Source organism: Artemia sp. Qi Xiang Cuo, chromosome 16 (genome assembly GCF_049724085.1).
Source record: "Artemia sp. Qi Xiang Cuo chromosome 16, ASM4972408v1, whole genome shotgun sequence".
Lineage (NCBI taxonomy): Eukaryota > Metazoa > Arthropoda > Branchiopoda > Anostraca > Artemiidae > Artemia > Artemia sp. Qi Xiang Cuo.
In genome coordinates, this window is record NC_142809.1 from 16,276,204 (window position 1) to 16,299,664 (window position 23,461).

The 23,461-nt window shown below is 35.9% G+C and overlaps 1 protein-coding gene and 1 pseudogene across 1 annotated transcript in view; one reads left to right on the plus strand and one right to left on the minus strand.

The window, feature by feature from the left end:
* The window catches only part of Snx27 (sorting nexin 27), a 73,985-nt gene extending 63,582 nt beyond the window's left edge, over positions 1-10,403 (plus strand). The window contains exons 9-10 of the mRNA XM_089102611.1: positions 2,238-2,366; positions 9,591-10,403. Of these exons, the coding sequence (XP_088958737.1) occupies positions 2,238-2,366; positions 9,591-9,659 (198 nt within the window). The 3' untranslated portion in view covers positions 9,660-10,403. The remainder of the gene's footprint in view (positions 1-2,237; positions 2,367-9,590) is intronic.
* Positions 10,404-22,753: 12,350 nt separating this feature from the next.
* Positions 22,754-23,194, minus strand: LOC148942627 (signal peptidase complex catalytic subunit SEC11C pseudogene; annotated as a pseudogene).
* Between the last annotated feature and the right edge of the window lie 267 nt (positions 23,195-23,461).

Sequence of the window (23,461 nt, forward strand, 5' to 3'; positions counted from 1 at the left end):
GATGATTGTTCTCCCCTCCTTTACGGTTGCCGTCAAAAATCCTCTGTTTCCTTGCCTCCTTGCCCGGACGCTGGTCTCTGTTATCGCCACCTATCTTCAAACAATCTTTCGTTGTCTTACGAGCTAGGGCGCTAGCTTCTGAAAAAGAAACAGCTTCCTTGAGAGTTTTAAACTGCCTCTCCTAAAGGGCTACCTGCAGGTGGTACGGTACTGTCTCCGTAAACTGGTTCACCTATAATAGCTCAAAAATTTCTTCACGTCCTTCAGTGGCACAACCACTCTGGCTCGCCGGGTGCTAATTACCGCCAGATTCTCTTCCTGCGCTCTCAGCGATGTTAGACTAGGCCGTCTATGGAAGCTGATTGCCAGCATCCTTCCAAATTCTCCGTGGGACTCCTTTTCTTCTTTTCTTCCACCTTAGAAGCGTATGTGATACGTCTCGTTTGTGACATAATACTTCTCAAGTATTGCTGTCTTAACTGCATCATAATCAGTAAATGTATCTGCCGATAAACTTGGCATTGTCTCCAGTGCGGGACCGGATAGAACTGGATACAGCTTTGTAGCCCACTGTTCCCTAGGCCAGCCACTTGCCGTCGCAGTGCTCTCAAACATGCTTAAAAATGAGTTTTTCGCCACTATCTGTCAGCTTCATTAGCTTGGGCCTAATTGTGGCTTGTACTCCTATAGGCTGCTGCTGATTTGTCACAGGTTGACCCGCCAAGCTAGTTGTTAGGGCGTTTAGTGTTGTCATAAGCTGATTAAACTGTGCTGCATCCATTGGAATCGGATTTTTATTACCCGAGATCTGAATACTTGCTGAAACTTCTGACAATACTTCTATCCCTACCTTTCCTTCCGCTTTCTCTGTCCTTGCCTTTTTATCTTCTCTTTCAGAAATAGCCTCAGGCAAAAACCTCTCACTCTGTTGTTCTCCCTTCTTGTAAGGACAACTGATCCCCTCCGCTGGGCTCTCAACCCCACCGACAACCTATGTTCTATTTTACTGAAATATCTGTTCCATCTTAGAGTTAAACTCTTTAAGAGGGTTTACTTTAGTCCTTTTTTATGAATCGCTGATGCTCCGTTGTTTAGAGTGTCGGGTAATTTCACGTGAACTCGACCCAGTGAACTGGACCTAGTCTGTCTCACAGACTCGGTAGGATTCTCGGGCATACGACCTCACCCACCCTAGGTTGCAGATTTTTTTTTCTTTTTTTTATACTAAAGTAAAATTCCTATAATCTCTCTAAGGTTTACGAAAATATTGCTTTTCTTTACCGCCCCAATTACCGGCAAAATGTCACTCCAATCTGTCGACAATTAGGAAAACGAGAACATTTGGTAGGCGGGTTTCACGATATAATCAACTGGAAAGTATAGACTTTTCTCAAAAGTCTAATAGGAAAACTGAAATGCTATAAAAACATCAAAATTGTAGTAAACTGAATAAGACTTTTCTCAGAAAAGGGAAACTGCAGTTCTAAAAAGCAGGAAAATATCGGTAACGTGAATTAATTAATTAGGTTTAGACTTTTCTTAAAAGCCGAATCCGAAAACTGAAATTGTACAAACAGCAAATTGTTGGTAACGTGAATTAATCCATTAGGTTTGGACTTATCGCAAACGCCTAAACAAGAAACTAAAATTACACAAAACAACAAAATGTCGCTAGAGTGATTAAATTAGTTACAATTAACTCAGGAGCTCTTCAAACGGAAATAGTAGACACTTTGTCCCTATTCCAGATCCACCGTTCAACGCCTCTCCAAATTCAGGGATTTTATCCCTCTGCTGCCACCAAATGTGGCAACTTTTATCACAGCAACCAATAATTAGAACCCGAGTCCTAAAATTGGTCTCAATCAGAAACCCTTATCGCTGTCTAAATTCACAAAGTGTAAAGATTTTCAAACAGAGGTCTTTATTCTACCAAGTTCCAGGAAAGGTACGAAAACATTCATTCAATACGAAACTAGCTTATATTTCGGCTCTCCGCCAAAACAGGTAATTAGTCTTTTTCAAGTTACACACTTACAAACTACAATCTCAGAAAATAAATATCACGATGTGAAAATAAAAAAAGAAAAATGATTAACCATCACTGGTACAAACTGTCAATACTACATTATATAGATCTATAAATCGCTTATAGATCGGCACTACTTGTATAATAACGAATTCAAATATAGTTTGATTTATATTGATCCGATTGGTTGATATTGACATTTTTTCAGAGTCAGATAATTGAATTTCCTTGGGATATTGTTACAAGCTGGGAAATCGACGAAGAAGGCATGGCATTTTGTCTGCAATATAAAAAGCCAGATAAAAATCCCAGATGGATTAGGATACATACTCCTTATGTAAGTTTACCATTCCTTCATTTTATATAATCCCTCTACTTATTTACCGTTAGTAACAATAGGGGCCTTCGGGTTTTAGTTCCCATCCCTCAAATTTCCATCTCCATCGGGGGTATAGAACAGATGTAAAGAGACGGACCCTTGAGAGGCAGGAGCGCAATTGGCATAGAAGGCTGGGATGTAAAGAAACGAAGGAAGTAATGCCCTAGTTTAAACCCACGCTGATTTAACATTTGTTTCGACTTTAATGGTCTGAAATAGGAACTGCTATTGAAGCCATCGGACGAATTTAGAACTTTGGAATCATCTTACTTGAATTGGAACAACTGGATCCCAAATTTACCAAAATGTCGGATGGCCGTGTAAATAAGAAGCAATCTAATAGACGAATATCCGATCAAGACATTTAATAATTTGAATGTTAACCTGGAGGACATAGTTGTGGAGGTTTAATTTCCTTCAGCTGGCAAGGTATATGGTAAGGATAGGAATACTAGCCTATAGTTCTCAAACCGTTTATTAGGCTTTTTTATGGGAGGGGGGGGGGGTTTGAAGAAATTTACCTTTGTAGCGTGAGCTTTGTCTCAATTTGGTGATTCCGCCCGTGGTATATTAATTGTAATAATCTATTATATAAGAAACAATAATATAACGTAATAATAATCTCTATTGGAATGTATTCGGTTTTAGACAACACCTAGTAAATTGTGTCCTGAACAGGCTTGTGTGGTCCAAGCTATCTTTGAAAATATCAAAGACTTGTTTCCACATATGACGTCCATCGTTTACAATTAATACAGTGTATATTGGTTGTTTGAAGGAAAGGTGGGTGGGGTCTTGGTATGATGTTTTCAAAGTGATATTATCGAGTACTAAGTACGAATTGGCAGAATGCGGAAAGGTTTATTTACTTTTCTGAAAAAATTGCATTTCACCTTCTAGTGGAACATGAAAAAAATGACCTACTATTAAAGTTTACTATTTTATGTTTCCATGGGACTCTTTCTGCAGAACTTTCTTTTCTTTTTTATCATTCTATAGAAATCCCTTCCATCACTGTCAGAGTATAATAATTGAATCCCTTCTAAGTTCAACGAGACCTTTTGAAAAGAGTTGACGCCAGTCAGAATTTTAAGTCAAAAGTTAGAATGGGCTGGATGAGCAAAGCAAACTGGAAGTTATTGTCTCATCCGTGGCACTTTCAAGTTTAGTTTGTTTGGGTCATTGCTTGGTTCTGGTTAATAACTGGCAAGCATCACATTTAGTATAACTTGGCTATTGTATATATTCAACTTTTTGGTCTATTTAATGGACCATTTTTATATCGAACAACTATTTGTCAGGTTATACCGGTATAACTATTTATACGGGTGCTTATACCGGTATAACTATTTATACGGGTGCTTATACCGGTATAACTATTTATACGGGTGCTTATACCGGTATAACTATTTATACGGGTGCTTATAGCGGTATAACTATTTATACCGGTACAGCTATTTATACCGGTATAACTATTTATACGGGTGCTTATACCGGTATAACTATTTATACCGGTACAGCTATTTATACCGGTACAACTATTTATACCGGTGCTTATTTTTGGTTTTAAACACTGACATGTTCATGGACTACGTTAACCCATATTAGAAAAAATAAAGTCTTGAGTCAGTCTCCCAAGTGAAAACATCTTTTTTGGATTTCTTGAACTTTAAAGCGTGCTCTCAACCAGTATTAATTCATTTGCTTTGAACTTGACCTAGTTTCTTGATGTTCATTAATTCACTGCTTGAACTTGAATTTAATTCAGTGACTTAGTTTGGAATAAATAACAGTGGACTTTTGGTGAATTGACCTGAACTTTACCTAGATTACTGATATTCATTAATTCACTGCTTGAGCTCGAATTTAATTCAGTGACTTAGTTTGGAATAAGGATTAAGTTGGAAATAAATTACTGTAAATTAAATTGCGCGAAGGAGGATTCTATGTGAAATGAAATGAATTTTGGCGCGATCCGCGGTGATAGATTGTGAGCGTATATGAACTGTTTTTTTATATAAGATCACCGAAGAGAACACCTTCCGTAAGCAGAGATTTTGTTTGGTAATAGTTTTACTCAGGCGAAGGCGGGGTAGTGGTTTGGGGTAACCCCCTTCCATTTACTTAGCGCATAGTACCAAGTCAATATTTATATGTTATTATTGTTAATTGATAAATGGCTGCCGTGACTTCTGAAAAGTTGTACAAGACGGGGTGCAAAGTTTGCAAAGAGAGCCTCAGCCTCGCAACCAGAGGAACAGTTATTTGCAACACATCTGCTGGGGGCTGTGGTCGCCTCTGCCATAACCGCTGTGAAATTCTTCAGAGTATTGAGAAAGACAGTATTATAATATATCAGTGCTCTGACTGCTGCGAGATATTTTCTGATAAACCTGCTTCCCCGCAGATCCCACCTCCTTCAGAAACTCTTGTTTATTCATCAGTTTTAAGTTTTTTCCGGTACTGTCTACAGTCAGGAATTTCGGTTCGCCACCTGTATATCTTCGTGCACAAACTTTTATTGTAATTATCTCCTTGATTAAACTAGAAGACTCCTAACATCTCTAGTAAACCCCACGCATAAACTCCTTGCAAGTCGTGGCCCCTCTGCTAAGCAAAGCCTGTCACAGGATATTTTAGACATCCTTATTTCTGAAGATGCAACTCCTTGCTTGACAAATGTGAAATTTGTTATGACTGCAAGTGATGCGATACCTGCGATAGATACTGATCAAAATGCTCACTTTAGCCGTGCCATTCAAACCTGGGACCGGCATCTTTTTAGCATAATTGATAAACTTGATTACGTCACAAGTAAGGTAGCGGAGACTCCTGCTTTGGTGAAAGAGTGTTGTGACGGAGTACAGAGCGAGGTTTTGAGCTGCATAAATAAAGAAAAACTCAATGATAAATCCTGGCATCCGCTGAATAACGAGTCAGAAACAGTGGGTCTTGTAGTAGATTCACCACCACAAGATTGTGATGATCCCTTAAAGTGTGAAACTTTTCTGAAATCGTTGGATGGAGCTGATGGTATAGTGCGGATTTCACTTTCTAAGGAATCAGGATCCCAGCAACAGAAATGGGTCATTCATACGAAAAGACAAAACGCCGAAAACTTGAAAGCCTGTTTTAATGAAAAGGTCGGTAAAACTGAGGTTCGCAATTCGAGAATTGTCGGTTTATTATCACGAGTGGACTTCCCAATCAATCCAGAGAATGTGTGTGCTTCTAACCAAGGTATCGAAGAGATACAGCGCATCGGTGTTTCAAAATCATATCGTGAATACTTTCGTTTAGCGACGGCCAAGTCTCATTATTTGCGTCATGGGATTCACATTGGCAACAAACATTTCCAGCTTACTGATTATAAGTTTTTACCGCAAAGGTGCTGCAAACGCAGGTCACTAGAGCATATATTGTCGGGCTGCTCTAGCGTGGAACGTTGTCTCAAGTGCCTCGGTAGTGGACACTCTCATTCTAGGAACAACCCTTGCCAGAATGAACCTCGTTGCTTCCATTGTGGATTTCATGAGCATACTGGATTTAGATTTTGCTGAAAACGGTTGACCGAAAAAGTTGCAAAGAGTAAAAAATGATTAGTGCAAAGATTATATCTCTGAATCTGAGTGGATTTGGTGATATAGAACATGTATTGTAGTCTATTTTGCGCGATCCGGATATTTTTTATCTGCAAGAGCTTCACATTCTGGAGCACTCTACTAGTCTTCTTTCAAGCCTGTCCCAGCAGTTTAAGTGTTTTATATCTCCAGCTACACCTACAGGTGGACGCCCATCAGGAGGCGTTTGCATTTTTATTCGAGAGAATATTCCTGTTTCAGTGTTTGCCGTTAATCGTTATTTTGTTGCTGTCCGAATCCCAGGGATTATTGTTTTTTCGCGCTATTTACCAACAAATTATCATACTATTGATTCGGATTTTGATTTCAATTTTGCATGTTTAGAATTATCGCAATGTGTGGCGAAAGTTCCATCAGATTTCCAGTGGCTTATTTGCGGGGATTTTAACTGCAACATTGCTATCTCTGATGTCCGCTCTTTTATCTTTGTTTTCGGTTTTTACTATAGTTTCAAAAGATGCGGATTTAACGTATGTCCATAATTCTGGTTCTTGCTCTAATCTAGACCATGTGCTGGTTTTAAATGCAGCGTTATTACCACAGCCTGTTCATGTTGAGTTGGATATGCCTATTAGTGACCATTTTTACCTTTCTTTTCATTTAAATATTCAAATTCCATCTTTTAAAATTATCTATCGTTCTAGTCAAATTGTAAATAAATGATCTGGGATCGGGAAAAAATATGCAAATATCATGAAGAATCAGATGCACTTTTAGCTAAAATAATTGTAAATTATTCTAAGGATGTTGATCAAATTGATATTGATCTATTTTACCTTGAAATTGTTCATAGTTTAAAAGTCGGGGCTAATAAAGCATTTAGAACCGATTCTTTCCGTCGAGGATCTCGTGTTTTAGGTTGGAACCTTAACCCGATTTTAAAGCAAAGCCAAAAGAATGCATCTCAAGCTTGTTACCTTTGGAATTGCGCGGGAAAACTGCGACCTGGACCATTTTATGATGGTATGAAATTAACTAAACGCGTTTTTCGGGCCGAGTTGCGTTTGCATAATGAAATTATAAAAGATGAAATTGGTTCAAGGATTACTAGTGATAAGAATGAGCTTTGGAGTTTGGTTAATTCTAGACGTCGTAATAACAATTGTTCACCAGATTCTAATAGTTATCTGAAACTAGATGATTGGATAACTCATTATAATCAAGTTTTTCCATCCAGTGATGTGGCAGTTGAATCATGGCTTGACTCTTTATTATCGGAAGAAATTTCAAAGCCCCGCCCAAATAGTAAAATATCTGTTTCTGTTGATGATGTAACGGTAGCAATTACAGCTCTAAAAAGTAAGCATTCTTTTGATCATGATGGTATACATTCAAACCATATAAAATGGGCATCCCCCAAAGCAATCTTTCTCCTCGCTACTCTTTTTACTACTATTCTTTCTTCTGGAATTCTTCCAACTAGCTTTTCTCGTGCTACCACTTCACCCCTTTCAAAAAAAGGAGGGATTACGAATCGATGTTCTGATTACAGGCCGATTACTGTTTCGTGCCAGATTAGCAAAGTTTTTGAGTTAGTTTTATTAAAGTATTTGGAGTCTTGTAACCAAGGCCTGAATCAAATTGGGTTCCGTAAGGGGCTAAGCTTGGATTTTGCTCATACCCTCCTTTCAAGAATAACATCCTTTTGTAAGCATTGTGATAGAGTTTATAAACTTGCGTTAGATTTTGTGGCGGCGTATGAATCAATTATTCATTCTTGGGCTATGACTGCGCTTCTGAAAAATAATGTCCCACTACCGGTAGTTTTGGTTTTAAAAAAGTGGTATGGCTCATCTCGTATTCGTATTAAGTGGAAGAATCAGTTTTGTGATTATAAAGTTAAGTTATGTAGGGGGCTGAGACAAGGAAGCATTATTTCTCCTTTGATTTTCAATATTACTGTTTCGGGACTATTTGATCAAATTCAGTTGACTTTTATTTATGGTAAAGGTTATGTTCTGTCGTGGATTGCTTACGCAGATGATCTACTCCTTTTGAGTCGATCGCTTAAGTCACTTCAACAAAATGTAGATTCCTTAGCAAAGGTTTTTAGTGGGCATTGACTTCGTTTCTACCCTGAAAAGCGTCAGTTTTTAATTCTTGGTCCTAAAGCTAATCATCTCGTTAATTTAGAAATTTATGGTTGTATTTATGATAGCACTTTAAAACCTTTGGAATCTTTTTTATATCTTGGTGTGCCTTATGGACCAACTTTAGCTCTATGCCGTGCTTCTATTTCTAAAGCAGTTAAAAGTAGAATAGCGTCTAGTTTCGGGGCAGTAATTTGTCTTCGTGATCTTCTTTCTTAGAAATCACTGGCTCGGGGATATAATACAGTCGCTTTTCCTAAGTTATCTGTTTTTTCATCGCTTATCCCGTTTTTTAGAAATATTAATATTGCACATGTAAATACCCCATTTTTAAATTTTGCTAAGTTTCTCTGCCGCTTTTCTAAATCAGAATCAAATGCTTTTTTAATGAATTCATATAAAATAAAAAATCCTGTTGATGTTTTGGAGAAAAAGCAAGAGAATTTTTTATCCAAATTAAATGTTTTTCTCATAATTTATATAGAGCTGCGCACGAAGCTTAATTTATTTTATTTGATTTAATTTCTTATTAAGGGATAATTTGTGAAGTGTTAATTTATTATCTATTGAATGAAGTGTTAATTGTGTGGTAATTTTGATTGAAGGCCTTTGCGTATTTGTTGTTATATAGTTTAAAATAATTTTATGGCCTGTTGATTAGCGGTTATTATTTATTTATTTTTTACTCTTCGTATTCGGAGGAAATAAAAAGTTTGAATTGAATTGAAAATAAATAAAAGATAAAAAAAAGGCGTTACAAAAAATAAAAAGAAACGAAAGAATTTTGCATCTGGCAAACTGAAATTGCTCTTTTTAAATAAAATACAGTATAGTGATACAAACAGATCTAGGAATAGAAACAGATAGTGAATCAATAGAGGTGTTAAGTATTATTCTTAAGTATTTTCTAGCCATAAAAAAGAAACTCCTAGATCGTGTATGAATAAGAGAGAGCAAAGGAGCAAAGTCGGTTGGATTTGAAATGAGTTTGATCAATGTAATCTTAGAAAACATCAAAGCCCTGCTATTTGTGCACGCACGGAGGGCGCCTCTTAGGTATACCCCTCCCCCAAATGTTCAAGATTTTTCTTTTTCATTTCATCCATGTTCCCCTTTAATTTTTATTTAATCTACCTGTTCCTAGTCTACCTCTCTTTCTTTCTCTTTCCTTTATACAGTTTCTCTTCGTGTCTGATTTTGAAAAATAACTTGATGTTTATTTTATGGTATGGGTTTACGATTGCAAGCATTTCTGTGTAAGACCGGAACGTTTGTTTGGGAAAGATGGGAACAAGACTGGAAAAAACTTTCATCTCAATTTTGATTTTTTTTTTCTACCTTTTGTTTTAAGTTTTAATCTTACGAAGATCCTCCTTCTCCTCCTTACCTTTTCGCTGCGTCATGATTCAAACTGCTTCTGTGTCTCGGTTATTTAACTGGTCTTCTTTCAGTACGTTTTCCTCAGCGAGTGCTGCGACAAGGTTTACCAAGAAGGGAGATCTCAAGAAGAAATCGGCTGACGGATGTGTTTGATTTTTTATGGCATGTTTTCACTGCATATCTAATGTTCTCTATCGTCCATTTTACCTGATTTTATTTAGACATTCTGTTACTTTTCTGTTATTACTTTACGTTTTGAAGTATTGTTGCGTGATACTACCTATCGTGTATTATTTACTATTTATTGTATAACCAGATGAAGTAGTGATGAAATTAGACGTTTCTCTATTGTATCTAAGTCAGGGGCACCAAGTCACGAAAATCTGGGAGGGGGGTCAGGCACGTACGCAGGATTTTTTTTCGGGGGGGGGGCAAATTCTTCAAATCCCTTATTCTGTGATAAGTATCAGAAAACTATGGGAAAAGAGAAAAAAGTCATGAGCTTTCGTGGTGGGGGTGGGCCCGGAGCCGCCCCCTTCCCCTGCGTAGGTGCCTTCGGGGCGGGGGGGAGGAGGTAATTTCTTGTTTAATGAAGATGCAAAAAATCATGTTTCAAAATCTAGGATGTTGACTTTATTTGTTTTTATCAAAAAATTTTCGATGAAAACATCAAAAACAGTCAATTTTTTTTTTAATGACAATACACAAACCAATTTTTCAAAGTCTAAATTGTTGCCCTTGTTTTAAGTCGAAATGTTTAGCTTATATTATAGATCATTTAGTTAAGTGGTTGTAATTTTGGAATTAAACTCTAATTGTGCAATTTATTGTATATAATATTTTACCAATAAATTGTGGCCAAAGCAAAATGTTCAGCGGTATGATTTAATTCATAGAAAGCCTGTTCTGCCAATTCTCATTTCAGCTGCTGTTTAAAAAAGAAGTGTCCTTTTACAGAGGTTTTGTGAGAGTTAAGCATTCTGTTAGCCATATTATATGCGTCTTTTTGAATATCTGCCTTATTTTAGGATCAAATTTTGACCTCCTTGTTTAGTGATCAAAGCCAAAATGAATAATTGAATACATTTTTAGATAGTCTATTCAGTTAAAACTATAATCAGTTAGAAAATAATTTCATTGGTCATTGATACAAGAAGTACTCATGTTGAATACGGAAACATGTGAGTAAATTCTTTGAACCGAAGGGTAGAGATTGCAGTGCTTGAGACGAATTTTAAATACAGTTGCATGGACAAATAGACAAGATCCCAGATAAAAAGAGACTATATTATTTTTATTTTATTTCGTATTCTTTTATATAAATAGCTATGATACTACTCAAAAATGAACCCTGAATTATACTACTTTTATAATCATAAGAGAATGGTGACAAAAGCAGTATCTGTAGAGGGGAGGGTTGTTCTGGTTTTGAACGTTTTTATTACATTTTTACGGATCGACAAAAATTTCGGGGGTGTTTTCAGCCCCCCCCTCCCAAAAAAAAGGTGTTTCTAGCAGTTTCATAATATCTAGAAGACAAAAACGTAAATTAACAATTGCTTAAAATGAACAAACGGGACAACCAAATGAGACAAGATTATTAGGACAACTAGACATGTAAAGTCATGTAAGGTCCTTGGCATGTAAAGCAGGGGGGAGAGCTGTTTAAGAGTGTCACTTGAAAATTCATGCTCATATTTAAGTGATTTTAATAATATTGTCTTGATGACGCCATCATAGAAAGCAGCGTCCAGTGCAAAGTTTTTAAAGAATATAATAATGAGTTGGAAGGTAAAAATCCTGGAAATAGATTATGTAGACGATTTGATTGTCCTAAACGAGAATGAAACGAATGATTTTGAAGGTTTTTAAGAGTTCAGGGTACGAGGAAGGAACGGGGTACGAGAACGGGGGGACAGGTGAAGAAGACTAAAGTGGCTTAAATAAGAATAAATGAGAACTAGAAATAAGTGCTACCTAGGTCAATGAAACCATCAGCTTAGGTAACTTAGTAGGCAGCATCACTAGTAAAGCTGAAGTAGTTCTTCAAATAGTTTCATATTTGTTAATATTTTCTTTTACCATTTACGAGGTTTGCACTCAATTTGTAAATTTGGAACCCAGTCATAATAGTGTTAAACACTTTCTATTGCTTTTTATGAGTCACTTTCTATTGCAAATTGTCATTACTCAAGGTGAAAACTGAAGGAAATAAATAAGCTATAAGACCTTTCTTCAAGTATTTTTGTAAGAACATGTGCAAGTAGGCAGAGCCATCAAGAGTCAAAAACCTCTAGGGAAAATTTCTTCACTTCACCCCCTCTCCCTTTTCTAACTTTTTAGCAATCAGGCATTTGACGAAAATTTCTGCATTACATTGCTGCCCTGTGCCACACTGATGCTTGAGACTTGGTGATATTGCCTTACCGCTCTCGAAGACCTTGGAATTAGGATGATAATGGAACAATCAGTGAGTCAAGTTTTCAAAGCTGAACCCAGATTTGAAAATTGTAGTTGCCTAAGGAAGAATTGACATCACGGGGAAACTTGTGACAAGGAACAATTTTTAAGGAAGTAGATCTAGCTACATCCTTATATTGGGACAAATCCAGACTGACTTCTTCCTCTCTATTCTTAACAAGCCAATACAATATCTTATTATTGATCTGTCTCGCTACATTTTCATAATCCTCAGCAATTTTATTCATAACCTCCCTTTCACATCGTCTTAATTCACACTCTAATTATCGTAAGAACGGTTACTCAGGAACATTTTGTACAAACCGCCACTTTACTTTACTAAGCTTAAACCTAATGATTAATGTAATTGGGTGCATAGTTGATAGATTAAAATTGGTACTAAGCCCTCCAGTTTTCCATTTAACTGTTTAAAAAGAAAAACCTCTCAAATTCTCATCCTGGAGTTTATGAGCATCATAAATACCCGGAAGATAGCTATTCTTCCTAAATTTCAGCTTTAAATTTAACCTAGACACGACTAGGTGGTGACCACTAGGTTACTTTTAACATCAATAACTGTACTTTCATATATATCGGAGTGTCTTGTATCAATCTCGCCAGTCTTATTAACAATATCAGTAAGGTTTTTTGTCTTACCATCATGTGATTATCATGTTTAAGTTACGGGCCATTTCATGACTATGACCCGTATTAGCTATAACTGGATTATTATACTCATAGAATTGTAGCATTATTAAAATTTCCATTTCCTTCCCTGAAACCAAATGTACCCAAAGTTGGATATCATCTGTCTCTGTTTGTGCTAAAATAGGCATTGTCTTTTATTCCCCCACGAACATGATTTTCTTTCGAGGTATAGGGACGAGGAAGGAGCTTATGACAAAAGGGAGATTCCCGAGTTATCTCACAATACTGGCACAGTTTCTTCCTTCTATTCACAATACTTTAGAGCATTTGCCGGGGTCAAAATGTTTTCTAGACTCCATACGTCATTACAATTACATTGAAAATCCGAAGTGGGAATAATTAATGAGAATTATTGTCGGTCTATTGCTGAGCTTGAAATCAAACTTCTGTTGAAAATTATCAAACAGTTCGTGGTAACGAACTGTAAGTAAGGAGTGACCCGGAGCCATAGTAATCGAAACTCTAAAAAAGGGATATTTGACACCAATAGATACATCAAAAGTATCGAATTTTTATGCCGATTTTAAATATATAAATTTCATCAAGTTTAGTCATACCCATCGAAAGTTAGAAGCCTCAGAAAATTTGCTTCATTTTCAAAAAAGGTGGAAAACACCTCTTAAAAGTCATAGAATCTTAATGAAATTCACATCATCAGATTCAGCGTATCAGAGAACCCTACTGTAGAGGTTTCAAGCCCCCTTCTGCAAAAATGTGAAATTTTTTATTTTTTACCAGAAGAAAGATCACGGATGCGTGTTTATTTTTTTTTTTTTTTGTTTTTTTTCTCCTGGGTTAGTCGTATCGACCCAGCGATCTTAGAATGTTGCGAGAGGGCTCGTTTGAACGGAAGTTAAAAGTTCTAGTGCCATTTTTAATTGACAAAAAACTGGAGGGCAACTAGGCCCCCTCCCACGCTCATCTTTTTCCCAAAGTTACCTTATCAAAATCTTGAGATAGCTATTTTGTTCAACATAGTCGAAAAATCTAATAACTATGTCTTTGTGAACGAAGTATTCCTCTACAGTCCCCAGGGGAAAGGGCTGCAAGTTAGCTTTGCCAATTGCTTACATATAGTATTGGTTATTGGGAAGTATATAGACGTTTTTGGGTTTGTAGTTCTTACGAGCATCCCTTCCATGAGAACTATATATTCCCCCAGAGCATAACTTACAATGCCTGCCCTCGGGACCTGGGGGGCTATGTCGACCCCGGAGTTTTCTTTATATGGTCTTAGAACTATTTTAAAAGAATGGCTATCTCAAAGTTCTAATTGGATGAGTCTGAGGAAAAAAGGGCTAGGTACCCTCCAATTTCTTTTGACTCTTAAAAAGTGAACTAGAAATTTCAATTTTGAATCAAAATAGCCCTCTTTGAAGTTTATACGAGTATCCCTTCCATAAAAACCATATATGCAGCGGGGCATAACTTACAACGCCTTTCCCCGGGACCTGGGGGCTTGTGTCGACACTGGAGTTTTTGTTATATGATTTTGAACTATTTTTAACAAAATTGCTATCTCAAAATTTTTATCGGATGCACTTGCGAAAAAAGGTTTTTTCTTCTTTTTTTGGGGGGGGGGGCTAGTTACCCTACGATATCTTTTAACACTTAAAAAGTCAACTCCAACTTTCAATCTCTAATCAAATGAGCCCTCTCTGAAGTTTATACGAGAATTCCTTCCATAAGAACGATATATGCCCCCAGGGCATAACTTATAAACCCTTGCCCTGAAGACTGTGGGAGGAGTGTGCTGCTCAAAGATATACTTTCCAGAACATTCAAATACGTTGAATAAATGGCTATCTCAGAATTTTTATTGGATGCGTTTGAGGAAATGGTGGGCGTTTAAGGTGTGTTAGTTGCCTTCCAATCACTTTCGACTATTAAAAACGCCACTTGCCATTTAAATTTCCAATCGAATGAGCCCTTTTTGAAGTTTCTACGACAACGCTTTCTATAAAAACCTTATATGCCCCCAGGGCATAGCTCACAACCCTTGCCCTGAGGGTTGTGGAAGGGGGGGGGGGGTTATCATTCTCATAAACCTAATTTCCAGAATTTTCAACTACGTTGAACAAAATGGCTATCTCAGAATTTTGATTGGATGCGTATCTGGAAAAGGTGGGCGTGAGAGGGGATTAGTTGTCCTCCAATCACTTTTGACTACTGAAAAGGGCACTAGCCCTTTGAATCTCCGATCGAATCTGAAGTTTCTACGACAAAGCATTCTATAAAGACCTTATATGCCTCCATGGCATAACTTACCACCCATGCCCTGTACCACCCGTGCCCTGAGGGCTGTGGTGGGAGTGTCCTACTCAAAAATATAATTTTTATCTGGAACAAAACTTCGTAGAACAAAATGACTGTTTCAAAATTTTGATTGGATGCATTTGGAGAAATGGTGGGTGTGGAAGGGGTGTTAGTTGCCTTCCAATCACTTTGGCCCTTAAAAAAGGGGTACTAGAACTCTCGATTTCCAATCGAATGAGCCCCCTTTGAAGTTTATACGACGACCCTTTCCATATGAAGTGCTTCTGGGGAAATAAATAATAAATCACTGGAGTCGTATGGCCATTACTTTGAAAGGATGTGTATTTCAGACGTTTTTTTTCGTTTTTTTTTTTTCAAAAAATCATCCTCAGCAAAAAGAATAGAAACTAAGATTTACACGCAAATACCAATGTTATAATCTACTTACCAGTATATTTTGCTGCAAAAACTTTAGTAGCAGTAATTGCTGCTGGGATTCTGTGAAAAGTTACAAGAGTTCCTGCAAAAACTAGCACAGGCAATCACAACTAAGTCAGAGCTAAGGTCAAATCAGAATAAACCTAAATGTTTACTTTGTATTATATGTACGAAGTTGTGTACAAGTCTGATTCTCTGGAAGGGTGGGGGTATAAATAGTACCCCCTCTACATTGGGGTACAAGGAATTGAAAACCATAAGTAAGGAGTTAGCAGTCCGATAACCGGAACACTAGCTTATCCTTCCTTGTGGCCATGAGACCTATTCACAAAAATATTTGGGCAGGAGGGCAGTTTTTTATCCGACTTTTTCCATAGAAAATACGAAAAAAGGGTACTTTCCAATAAAAATACTGAACACGTTTGTTTTCGAAATGTATTGGGAGGGAGGGGGGCAAAACATCCTCTCTCCAATTTGGGCCACTGCTTGGTGAAGATCGGATTAAGGTGTACAAGATATTCTTAAATTGACTCAATTTACAATAGGTATTGTTATTCATATTCAGATCAAACAGTTCGTGGTAACAAACTGTAATTAAGGTGCAAACCCGGCTCAATAGTAACTGAAAATCTAGAAAAACAGATTTTAATATGAATAGATACATCAAGAGAATCAGATTATTGTGCTGATTCCATATATATACATATAAAATTTGTGTAGTGTTACCCATCATTAGTTACGAGCCTGAGAAAATTTGCCTGATTTTGAATTAGGAAGGAAGCCACCCCAAAATAAAAGGCATCTTAACGAAAATCACAACCTCTGTTTCAGTGTACCAGAGAACCCTATTGTAGAAGTTTCAAGCTTCCATATGCAAAAATGTGGAATTTTTCAATTTTTTTGCCAGAAAATAGATCACGGTTGCGTGTTCATTGGTTTGTTTTCTTCCCGGGGGTGATTGTATCGAAATAATGGTCCTAGAAGATTGGAAGAAAGTGCATTTGAACAGAAATTAAAAGTTCTAGCGCCCTTTTTACGTGGCCAAAGACATTGGAAGGTAACTGGGCCCCCTCCCTCGCCCATTTTTACCTCTAAGTTATCTGATCAAAATTTTGAGATACAGGCCTCTCCGTGTGGGGAGAGGCCCGTAAGTTATGAAATTCACTCATTGTTTACGTATACAATTTGTTATTGGGAAGTACACAGACATTTTTTTTTCTTGGGGGGGGGGAGGGTTTGTGTTTGAGATTGATTTTTATAGGGAGAATCTTCCTTGGGGAGGGAAGTTTCTGGGAGGAGGTAAATATTATTGGGGAATTATTACACTAGGGGATTTGATCGAGTTTCTATATGAAACTCTTTGATTGTTTTACATTCTCTTTGCCAAATTTTTCATTTGGAGATGTTTCACGGAAATTATCCAGGGCCTTTTATCCGCGTGTTTAATATTCGGGAAATAATTTCCATGGTATTTCTGGAATAATCAAGAAACATATTAGAGATTAAAGTCAAATTCAAATCAAAGAAGGCTAAGCAGAATTTTTCTGGCTGAATCGTCCGCAAGCAATTTTAAAGGAAGGGGGATTCTCAGCGGGGATGGAACTGTCTGAAGGAAATTTGACAGAGGGGGGGGACTTTACGTTGGATGAAATTTCCATGGAGAAGTTTTCCATGATGAGGAGGGACATATTTCATAAAACGGTGAGCTCGATTTACACACATTATTTGAAAAATAAACAGAGATTATTTCATATATGAAGAGTTTCCCCTCCTCAATACCTTGCTCTTTAAGCTAAGATTTGACTGTTTGTCCCTATTTTTTAAGAGCATCTGATGAAACACGGGGGCCGTTTAATTAGAATAGGAAGGTTTTTTAAAAGTGCTAACAACTTTAGCGTAATAGAAAGGTATTGAGGAGGGTGCAACCTGATAGACGGAATAAATCTGTCAAAACTAATATACAAATTTTGTTTTCAATTTTCATGTACGGTGAGCCAAATTCAAACCTCCATTAGTTGAAAAACATTCATAAACTAAATAAAAAAAAAACTTTTTATAACCGAAAGTAAGGAGCGACATTAAAACTTAAAACGAATATATGTATATATACTAAAAAAAAAAATCACATTTAGTAATTTGAAATACGAGACGAGAATGATATAAATCTGTTAGTTGTGATTTTTACTGTTAGAACAATAATGTTTGTTGGAATATTTGGAATATTTTGGAATTTTTGGAAACTTGGAATATTTTGGACTTGGAAATTTTTTGAACTTTTTTTGTTCTATTGTCTTGAATTGACATAAAATATAATTTAAAAAATATTCCCTTGTGATATTGTCGAAATACGAAATGAAGATGATATAAGTATGTTAATCGTGATTTTCACTATTAAAAGATTTCAGGAAAATATGAAACGGAAGAAATTTGCCAGAATTCAGTTGGGGAAACGGTAAAGGTGCGATTTCATCTCCATATTTGGGATACTATTGGACTCCGACCAGAAATAATATGCATTACAGAGGATACATATATATTGTTTCTCCAGAAACTTGACCTACATAGAGAGATGTGTTAGAATTCTGTCAGAATATGATTTGCCATTGACAGAAATTATTGACAGATTTGGCAACCCGTTTTTGACAGTTAACCCCATATTAGATTTGTCAGCAGGACTGAATTAAATTGAAATTGCACTTAATAACAGGTATCCAATTTATAGGAAATCTATATTAAGTGAATTTAACGTGATTTTTAATTGTATTATATCAAAAACCGCTGAGAATAGGATTTTAAAATAGAAATCCAGAACAATCCTTTAGAAATCCAGAACAATCCTAAGAAATCAAGTAGCGAGGGGAATATTTTGCTAGCATCAAGTCAGGGCTATTTTTAGAAGAAGCCAAGACATTTAGTCCGAGTAATTGAGAAGGAATTTGGGGATGAGCCCTATTATGATTGTATAAAAATGATGTCATTTCATTTATTGATAGATAAGTCTATCCATCATCCATACATATGCCATACCTAGGGCAGTTTTAAGTGGATATCTATGTATATGGCCACTAAAAACTTACAAATTAGTCTCAATTATTAAATTTTGGTTGAGAGTCGTCCAATTACCGAGTGACAGGTTACTTAATGCAGCTTATGAAGATTCACTCTCGCAGAGGAAAAAAAGATCATGGCCACTAAAAATAAAAGACATTTTAGACAAAACAGGATTTTCTTTTCTTTGGAATGAAGGTAGAGGACCAATGGATATAAATGCAAGTTAGGAGAATGAAATTAAGATAGTAGAATCAAATGGTCCAAAAATGGAGCGAGGAGATAAGAAAATCAGAAACATAAAAGTTTTATAAGGTGGTTTATGGGCAGGAGTTCTACCTTAAGCTGAATATGCCTGCTAGATATTTGACATTGTGGATGCAACTCAGGGATAACTGGCTGCCAATTAACTCAAGATTTAAAAGATATTCTAAAGAAAGATATCCCAATGAAGCAGATATACTTGCCCACTTTGCAGAGTTAAAGAGGATTATTTAATGTATTGCTTGAGCAGGTGCCACGGGCTCTCTACGATAAGTGGATGTATATTTGGGAAAAATGGCTTGATACTTCCAGGCGTCTTCAATAGCACGTCACCTCAATTTATTTGTAGAATAGCAAGGTATCTGGATGTTTTTTTAAAAATAAAACGAGTAAATCTTAACTTATTTTCAATTTATTAGGTTTAAGAAAATAAATTGAAGAAATTTTAAATGAGGGGTCGAATTCCAAGTTAATTCATAAGTGTTTGGAAAGACGAGCCTCATTTATGTATTCTTATTTATTGTTTTTTTTATATAACAAGCGGTAATGATTAATATATTTACAAAGAGTATTGAATGAGGAATTGCATTGCGTTTCTCTTTTGTTACTAAAGTATTGAGCTCAAAATAAATAAAAAAAACAAGATTTTTTTAGCTGATAGTATGAAAAATTAGGGGGGGGCTGTCTTAAAGTCTCATTAAACAGTTCTTATCAAAATTCAACGGCTCTCGTGTTTCACCAGTCTTTCTAAAGAATTATGAGAAAAAGTAAAATTTTAACGTAAAGAGAGAGGGCCGACGAAGGGGCAGCACCTCTCTCCCACGTATATGGATTAATGTCTGTTAGTTTTAAGTTTTATTGCTGTTCCTTGATTTCAGTCGTAAAAAAACTTATTTTTAAGAAAAACGTTTATACGAAAGGGGACCTCATTCCTCTTTTTAGCCACTCTTGCATTTGTTAACCCATGTCGACTATTTATATAAAGGCGACCTCGATGTTATACAGATAGGTTAGGGAAGAAAGAGAAATTATATTGTCAGATTAAGAATTTCAATCCCTTTCCGTCCTGATCGATTCAATCTTCCCTGGTAAAGTTTAAGTTTATCGAAGGTTGAAAAAGCACTAACCTCTTTTTCAAAGTATAAAAATAAGAGCTTGGTGTAGTTTAAACAAATAATTTGAGATATAATCAAAAGGTTATTCCTAGTTTCGAGAAACAATAGCTTGAAGTGAAGGATTTTAACTACCTTAGTACCCAAGCCTTGTCTAATTATTCAAGAGTAACGCTTGAAATTAGATATATTGATAGCCTAGAACTAAATTAATCCTTTTTTGGTTAAACAAGGTGGATTGAACCAGGACACACACAATATACGATTAGCCGACCTAGAAGAGGTATTGCAAGAATTCGGAATAATAAGAATTAAAAATTTTTTTCCTTTTACTCTATTTAATAATAAATATCAGTTGTCACCGGATTTTGAGCACCGATCTTACCAAACGCTTCAGTTATAACACGCTACCAAAATTCTAGCCCTGATAAGGAGGGCACTTACACTTATTATCTTCAGCAGAAGTGAAATTATGGAAAAAGTTGTATGAACGCTCTCACAATGGCCATGTATTTTGTATTCTCACAATGCTGTTTGTATTTTGTAAAGTGACTTCGTTCTTTGTTCGTTATTTTTCTTCTGTTTCATGTGGTTTTATGACGGGACTAATAATCAAATTAAATTGTGGTTGAAGCGGTAGCTCCAAGCTAGTAAGAGACGAACGCGCCCCATAGTAAGAAAATCGCCTGAAACCCCCTAAAAATGGTGTCTGATCACAAACTAAAAGTAAATGATTCAAACCATCTTGGCCAGAAGCCCTATATAGGAAACTTACAATCCCTTGGCATAAAAAAGAAAGGAAATCCATTGGCTTGAAAAAAAGTAAAGTGACTACAACCACTATATTTTGCATCAAAAGTGTCTTTTTCTTTTTTTTTCCTCCACAGCTAGCTGGGCATTCGAACATCATAGAAAGCTTTTTAAAGACTCTTTTTAAAGAGTGTTTCTAAATTTAGTGCCTTTTTTAATTAATAATAAATAATATTGAAAATAAAATAATTTCTTTACGATAAATTGCATTTTCATACACAAGAATGATGTAATAATCGTAGGTTATAACCATAGATGGCGTAAAAAAAAATGCCTTTATAATGATTGTGATATTTTCAGCACTGTCGGTATATAACGACGTCATACCAGTAGTATTAAATGGAAAAATAAAAAAATTAAGGGAAAATTTAGAATATATGTCACATGTATACAACTGTTACTATAAGATATTAGTTTCCTTGTTATTGAACTGAAATAATTCTTCACAAAAAATTACCTCAGTTCAAAATTTCTGAAATTATTAAATAAAGTGCAAAAATATTTATTGCGTTTCTGCAACAATTCTACTTTTAGAATTGATAAACACAAAACCACAAAAATTAAAAAAAAAACTTCAGAATAATGTATGGGTCCTAACTCTTTCTTGTTGTAGTAACGGTCATAGAACCTTCGATTACATCTAACTCTGCCTTCAGCTCATGCTCTGCAGCTACTGTTTGAACAAGTGGCCAGTATTCTCGTAGACATTTATCTCTATATTTGGGAAAGAGGGTGGCAAAAGAGCTTTCTCCAGTTAGTTCATTAGAATGTCTTCCTTCTTAAATTCTGGGAGTTCCATGCTCCTTCCAATCTTGTTGCCTAAAACTTCACCGGAATTGCCTGGCATTTTTCGCCTAAAAAAAATAATTTTATTAAATCTTTATTTATAGTTTGAGTAGGGTTGCTGAAAGAAAACACCATCTAATATATTGAATTCTTTGAAATTAACCTGCAAAGGGGTGAATCAAAACATGCTTGCACTCAGGGACAAGCTCCCATGTAACAGAAATATTGCGGATTAAAAATGAGAAATTTTTGTGTTTTTTTATATCAGTCTTTACTGACGTGCTTTCACAAAGCTTTAAGATGGGATGGGGGGGGGGGTGAGGGTTGGCAAAATGTATTTTGTAAATCTAGAGAATTGGGCAAATCTTTAGTTTTTTTTCAATAGAAAAAACTTAATGAAGGGCGAAAATTTCTATGGACTGAAGAGAAATCTGTAGAAGAGAAGAGTTGTGTAGTTCTTAAGCTGAGATTACGAGTTGCGTCAGGAGGAACAAAAAAAGCTGCCAATTAATTGGTTTTCAAGAAGATTTGAGTGAATTTGTTCATAGTTCTAACAAAAGAGTCTTTTAGTAATGTATTTTAAGAAATATCTAACTGGAGATCACCATAGCTTTATGACGTTTTTGAATATTGTTTAGATTTGTATGTTAATACTTGAAAGTTCAATAGAATTATGTAGAAGAAATTTGCGCCTACCCTTGAGATAACATTATTTCCCAGTTTACTTTATCATTATGTCCAAGTTATGGAGGGTTCCGTGATAACTAAGACAAAATGACTATCTCTAGATATTTCGCCAGTTCAAAAAAAAGTAACAGCGCTAGAAATCGGTAAAATTTACAGGAGAAATTAGAATGTCTAAAATATTGGTTGATTTTTCAAGCGTTTAGATAGCTTGATCAGGACTCGAGCAATACCGAAAAGACGATTATTTATTCCAGTTATGGGTGGTCTCCCTTTTCCCTTCTTTATCGCAGATCAGACAAGCTTCTCACGCTTGTAGCCTTTGATAGGTGACACTAAACTTAATGAAACTTATATATTTGGAGTCATCGTAATAAGAAATATGCCAACTATTTGACATATCTTTTGTTATGAGAATTCTGTTTTTCAGAGTTTTGGTCACTATTGGGCTTCCTACTTACTCCCTACTTACAGTTTGTTGCCACGGACCGTTTTGTAATTTAGTTTTTAGAATGAAACTGTTTCCTAATACCATCCTTTAGTTTCATTCTGGAAAAAAAAAATCAAGGACAAAACTGTTTCTCGGTAGACACATTTACTGACTAGAATTAGATGTCCTTCTTTTCTTGGAATGGGTTTACTTTGGAGAAAATTAAATTACAGAAAAGTCAAAAATTGGCAAATGTCCTCAGTTTCTTTAACCACGTAAAAGGTTTTCCAAAGACGAGACCAAGGAAAAGATACCAAAATATTGGATACTCGTGAACAATTAAACTTGGCATTCCACAGTAAGGGAGTAAACCCTTTACCTTACCAATGACGTCATCTCTGTTTAGCCAAGCCTGTCCAAGAGCGTAAAGTTTTCTGTCGTTGAATGGATTATTGTCACCTTTGGTCAGAAATTTAGCAGTACCATTTTCTCCTTCATGGACATTTATAACCCGATGTACAATAGGAATATCACGCCCTTTGATTTTGAAAACTACAATTTCACCTACTCTTATTTTTTCTTCATGATTTGATGTGAAGATTATATCACCAGGATGGATAGCTGGCTCCATACTTCCAGTTAAAACAACCGTAACTGGGTTACAATTGGTCACTACCATCAATCCTTTATAGATCATCAAGACTAATGAAATTTCCATCAAAAGAATCAGGGTTTGATGCAATATGTGTCTTACTTCCATGACTCAAATTTCCTTTCTTCCATTTTAATGTTTTTTTTTTAAGTTAATTATGCACAACAACAGATAAAAGACAAACTGGCTTATTATAGGAGAAATATATTAAAGCATGACCAAATAAGTAAGTAATTGACATATTTTGAGAGACAAAAAAAATTTGCACTTAGAAAAAAAGAAATAGTAGGGTCG